Source organism: Cupressus sempervirens, chromosome 10 (assembly GCF_028749045.1).
Source record: "Cupressus sempervirens isolate cs-2001-9-10 chromosome 10, ASM2874904v1, whole genome shotgun sequence".
Taxonomy (NCBI): domain Eukaryota; kingdom Viridiplantae; phylum Streptophyta; class Pinopsida; order Cupressales; family Cupressaceae; genus Cupressus; species Cupressus sempervirens.
In genome coordinates, this window is record NC_143127.1 from 667,600,992 (window position 1) to 667,607,404 (window position 6,413).

At 34.6% G+C, this 6,413-nt stretch overlaps 1 protein-coding gene across 1 annotated transcript; it reads right to left on the reverse strand.

Moving 5' to 3' along the window:
• Positions 1 to 1,469: 1,469 nt before the first annotated feature.
• Positions 1,470 to 4,722, reverse strand: LOC149535598 (myb-related protein 306-like). Its single transcript, XM_089803472.1, has 3 exons — positions 4,444 to 4,722; positions 3,384 to 3,513; positions 1,470 to 2,578 (listed from the first exon to the last, which is right to left on the reverse strand). Exons 1-3 carry the CDS (start codon positions 4,574 to 4,576, stop codon positions 1,843 to 1,845), a joined length of 999 nt encoding a protein of 332 aa, XP_089659598.1. The 5' UTR covers positions 4,577 to 4,722; the 3' UTR covers positions 1,470 to 1,842.
• Positions 4,723 to 6,413: the final 1,691 nt, after the last annotated feature.

The following is a 6,413-nucleotide window of genomic DNA, read 5'->3' on the forward strand; positions in this document are numbered from 1 at the left end:
TAGGTAATGGATTACTCAAGTATTCCTTGGGAGGAGTGACAAGTTGTGCACCTTGAGAAGAGCTCAACCAAGGAGGGGAAAAAGAGGGTCAACATGATGGACTATGTATAGAGGCAAAGGTGAGGTGCCTTGTAGTCATTGACCAATGGGAAGAGGTGGGATTGAAGTAGTAGGAGACTAGGTTCATAGAGTCATGGCCACAAATTCTAGACCTTCCAACCATGCTTAAAGAATTAAGCTTCTTTTTTCTCTATTACTCTAAATAGTATGTAATATTGGTATGTCTAATTTTGTTTGGTGCTCAAACCAGTTTTAAAGTTTCTAGTTGTTGATGACCAAATGTAAGTCATGAATAGCCATAGGAAAGACTTGGGATTTTTATATGCAGTCAATTGATCTAAATATCTACATGTGTACTGATGATGTAAAATTTATAAACTTTATAATAAAATAAACTATTAACCTAGAGAAAAGAAACTGTCAAGAAAATTTAATTGTTATAAAACATAAGTAAAAGGGGATTCAAATCCCTATGAGATGTGAAAATAGGTAATGCAATAAAAAAATATTATATAAAAATTCTAGTGAACGAAAGATAAAAACCCTAAGTAAAAGCCTCTAGTTATGGAAATATTAAGTTCACTAATAAATGAAACGGTAAATACACACCCTACATAAAATATAGGCTAATTAAATATGCAAACAAGTATGCATATGGCTAAGTCAAATATAAAATATAAAATTGATACTAAATATTATACTAATTGTAATAATAAATGCATAGTAGCTATAGTTTAAATTGGAACCCAAAGATGGCAAAATGATGCCATAACTACTTAGAATCAAATTGCCATTTGCTTAAAATTTTACCTACCTTGATTTGTCGAGTGTCCTAGTCTTTGAAAATTAGTTTGAAACTTTATTGTATTTTTTCCTTAGTTGAGGTCTACGACTATTGAACAAACATAACACGTGGAACTGAATGTTTGCTTTTAAGTGAAGATTGATGATGTTTACAAGCACTTCAAGGGATCCCTTAATTTCAATAACCAAGTTGTTCTTAGTAAGATCTCTAGTTAACAACTTAAAAACTTTTAAGAAAGATTATAGATAACAAGCAAAATGCAATGCTATCTAAAATGCAATATTGCTTAAGATGATGCCTCATGAATGTTAATGATGGAGATGTTACTTTCATATTCAAATAATCCTCAAGATCTGTGAGATACTCTCAAAATTAATTAAAGTATGTCCAAAAATACAAGATACCACAAATCAACAAAATTGTGTACTAAATATCTAATAAGAGGAAATCAAGATGAGTTAATATAAATTTAAAATTTCAATAGTAAGTCAAGTCCATATGTATCTAAATTTAAAGCAATGCATAATTGATATAAGAATTAGGTATGAAATCAAGAAGTGAATAATAATATGATCAAGATAGGATGATATTATAATAATTGATATTCACATGAGAATATGCCAGGTGTAAAACTATTTATTACATTAAATGCATTAAATGGTCTCAACTTCATTTATTGTTTTAATTGAAAATGCTCACTGGATCGCCTTGGAAGTTTGTACATTCAACACTTTGATTGTTAACTCAAGATTCGCAAAGGTATACCAAGTATTCCATTGGGATAACATAAAGAGAAAATATTACAGAACGTCCCTTAGCTGCAGTCATAATATATAGATCTGAAGACTAAGGTGAGTGACGTATTAGCTCTACAAGAATTGTTTCCTTGCGTAAGAAGATCCCTTCTTCAAAACCCTAAATTCTTGTTTGATGAAGGGATTTTGATAAAAACAGGCATTGAAAAACGTTGTTTATCATTAAATGCAACCCAATTCTTGCACAACTTGATTGACATGGCTGAACTGGTCCTGATTAGTCTCTTCCATCAGCCATTCCTCAAGTACGGAGAAAGGAATGTCATTGTCAATACTGCAATTAAAGTCGACAGGTTGGCAGAGATGAAAATGGTCTGCAGAAGTTTTCCCATCTTCACAAGAACTAAAAGGTGATGTCCATGCAAAGCTCCCATTGTTTAAGGATTCCATTTGGGTATTATTAGAAGAAATGGGTAGTGTAGAATATTGAGAACTTTGGCTTTCACTGCAACTAGAAGTGGTACTAGTAGAATTGGGAAGTTTTACATCATTGGGTAGTTGATTCTCTGAAGATCTCTTCCACCCTTCCAAGAGCTTAGAAAAATTCTCAATGCTGGATGCATATGGCGAGGAAGGGTTGAGATTTCTCTGGCTGAAGATTGGATCCACAGGATTTAGAGCATTTTCATTGCCCTGCAAATCAGAATTAGATGAATCACTACAATGCAATGCCTCAAAAAGTGCTTGCTTTGCATGTTGTATGTCAGTCTGAAGCCTTGATTCCCATTGACCTTTGGAAGCTACAGATGAACTATATGAGTTTACATTATTCATACGAGTGATCTCATTGCCAACTGGCGACTGCTGTTTTTTAAGCCTTTTCTTCAAGTGGGTGTTCCAGTAATTTTTAATGTCATTGTCAGTCCTTTGAGGAAGATATGAGGCTATGGCTGCCCATCTGCAACACACACAAAAACAACACTTTTCATCCACCCTTTCCAGACATGTAATATTGTGGCTATTATCTTATATAACAGAAAACCCAAAAAAGATGTAATATTGTGGCTGTTCTCTTAAATCATATGAGAGCAAACCAAAAGAAAAGTATTTGTCTGCTATTATTAGCTGTTCAAGGTCTCAGACATTATTGATTTCCTACTCAGAAACTAATATACACGAGGAACTTGTTATTGATGCAAGGCTTAAAGGTCAATGGTGGGGACAATATAAAGTTTTTAACAGTTGTCCATAACACATCACGAGGTTTGGTTCCAAAAAAGAGAGCCCATTTTGGTGTAGGCCTAGCATCTTTCAAGCTGGCATAATAAAATGCCAAAAATATAGTAACTGTATTGAAGAGCTGACACGCGACAATAATAACTTCAACAATCATAACTTCAGCTTACTTGCATTATTATTTGAAAATTCATGATTGCAGAAGACTTATGATAAGGAGGACCCAAACCCAAATGACAACAAAGTCAATGAAGGGAGGATGTTGAATAGACAGTAATACATGGCTAATTCAAAGATAGGAGCTAGAATAGTAAAGTTGTGTCTTAAAACTTTTACGTTGAATAAAGCCTATCTATTACAAAGAATTACTCAAAGGCTTGCACTAAAACATCATATTGGAAAGTGAAGTTGGATATCAATAATGGAAAATTTAAGCTCAGACCTTGGCCTAGAGCATCCTGGGGTACATTAATAATATAGGAACTATTGAAACATTGAATCACTAATGCAATGGGTATGATATGCACCTGTTACCCAATAGAGCCTGAAGATGAACAATGATCCTATCTTCATGTGAACTGAAGTTACCACGCCTGATACCTGGCCTCAAGTAGTTTGTCCATCTCAATCTGCAACTCTTGCTACATCGCAGCAAACCTGCACAAGGAAGGAAAATCAATATTGAAATCACTACACATTCAAAGAACATTTGTGTGTTCATGGTCTTTTCTAAGGAGATGGTAAAACATTTACTTTTAACTTCAAATCCATATGATCATATGGAGAACTGAGCAAATAACTAGACTTATTACAATTAGACAGAATTTAAAGAATTTATCTAATGCTAATACCGATGGCTAATCTTCTGATATATAAAAACAAGCATGGATGGGCTTTGGAAATTTGGGTAGAACCTAATCTCATCTCACTTATTATGTTGAATGACCAAAATTCAAGTCCACAATAGGTAACAGACACTCAGGTTAAAACAACAAGAACACCTATTGGAGTTGTTATATATTTGGAATAAGATGCAAAAACATTTCCTTCAACGTGTCTGCTATGAAACAATCCTGGGCAAAATCATTCAAGACCTTCAACTCTCATAACATCCAACATCATAAAACATTATAAAACCAAGACAACTTAGCATACCTTATGGATTTCTACCGACATAAACAATCAGTCTTATAACCCAACCAGAGATACTCAAATGGGTTTTACTAATTCCCCAATTAGCAATGAGTTGTTCTTTGTAAATCTGAAATGAATACTGGTTCTCCTAACCCATGTCTCAGATAATCCATTTAGCACTCGGTGGATCATAATATGTTGTCTAACTCTATATAATTCATCTCTCCTCAGCTTGAAGGCCACCGATCTTTTTGTTGATAGAGCAATTACGAATTTCCATTTTCCTGATCAAATGGCTATACAACAGTAACACCCATTGAAATCCCCCACACACTATCATTTCCCAATTGAATTCAATAACCAAATCTCAACCCCATCATAACCAAGAACAAAGTTTAATTTGAAAATGAAACAAATTAGATTGAAAGTTTGAAAAAAGGAACAAAAACATACCAGTATGAGCGGGAACCATTCTCCAATTCCCAGGGCCATGTTGCTGGATATAGGACACAAGAACAATATCCTCTTCAGGAGTCCATGGCCCCTTCTTCACTCCAACTTTGTCACAACAAGGAGACCTCCCCATATCTAGAAACCCAATTACCAAACTCTTCAAAGCACAAAACACAAGCACTCAAACGGCCAAACAAATTTTCAATCTATACAAATTCTTACTGCTCGCCACATATATATATGCAACCCCTCAAGAGGCCAAACAAATTTTCAATCTATACAAATTCTTACTGCTCGCCACATATATATATGCAACCCCTCAAGAGCCCCAAAACCTCTTCAAGAGCCCACATTCAGACATGTCGATCAAAGACCCCATAGTCTTTTCCTCTCCCGTCAATGCTGACTGGGGTGCCACGTGGAATCAAATAAAGCACAACACACAATGCATTAAATACACCATTGCCAAAGTCAGCCTAGGTGGTCGTATATTTCATTTTCCGCGTAGATTTAATGGTGTGAGGGCCACCGTCAAATTCCACCCTGACAGGCCTTAAAACAAAGTTAGCCCTAAAGTCAAAATCCTCCTGCCATGAATAAATGTGAATGCTGTCATGTACTAAGGTTATTACCGCCGTATAGATCCAGAAAAACACTTTCCAGGACCATCGCTATTTCTCGTTAGGACAGGGAAACCCAGTTGGTAGGGTGTGGACTTTATCATCTGTGATGTGGCGTGAAATGCTTCTTTGGACGGCCTTTGGACGGCTTAGCGGTGGATGGATGTAGCATTGCAGCTACTCCTCCCGCCTTCCTTAATGCCCCTCTCCATTATCGCTCCCCAATCCGTTACACGTGTACCCTAAAATCTCATTCATCTACATCCTTTTTGGTATTATTTCTCATTGGATTTGGGTTTATACTTTACTGTCTTGGGTGGAGGTGGAAAGTAGAGCCCATCCCCACACCATCATACCCAATAATTTTGAATATTTATTGACAAACGGCTTAGTCTTTGTTTTTTTTTTGGACTTTGGGTTTTTTCCTCCATTATTCCATGTCTTAGCTTAGCATATCCTCTTTTAGGAGGTTATCAATGAGTTTCGTCACAATTCAAGGGACAATGCCACTATTGGGAAGATTGATGCTTGCTCTATCTTTGCAATGGCTTTGAGGACACTTTTCTAATGTTAAAATAAATGAGTCTAAATCAAGCAATTGGGTACAATAAATAAGATATTTTAGAATTATGAGTGAGAGATATTATTCAATAGAAAAATATTTAGAATAGGCAAATATAACTATGAGCGAAGTGTGTATATTTGTTAAAATTAGGGATTTAGTTTTGAAATGTCTAAATGGCAAACTAAAAAGCATGGCTTATTAGGGTGTTCAGTTTATTTTTTCATTTTGGAGGTTTAGTTTATTTTATGTCTTAATATATAATAACTATTTAAGGATTGGTCAAGTCACTAACTTGTACTCTATTTTTTAAAATGGCTTGGAAGGCACTTTTTTAAATATTAGATTAGTTGCTTCAAAATCAATCAATTGGGTATTATGAATAAACTATTTTAGAATTATTAGTTGAAAGATATTATGTCATACAAATATGTTTATAAATAATCATATTAGGATACTAGTTTTAAATTTAAATAGGGCATTTGGTTTTTTATGATATGTTGTTGTAACTTACACACTAAACTTTGTTAGTCTACGTTTATCAAAGTAGGAAACTCATTATGTCTTGATAATGATGGGGATCATTTATATGTTGTAGAAATGATTTCCGCATAGTTTAGGTTGTCCTTTTTATACATTTTTTAAATGAGAATAACTAACCTTTAAATGCCTAGAATTTGATTGCTTCAATATTTTGAACTTTTGTGTGAGTGTTCACAAGGGTTGGTGAACACCTTTGGAAGTTTGTCAAGCAACGATATTCTCCTTATTCAAGCCTTGCTATATAA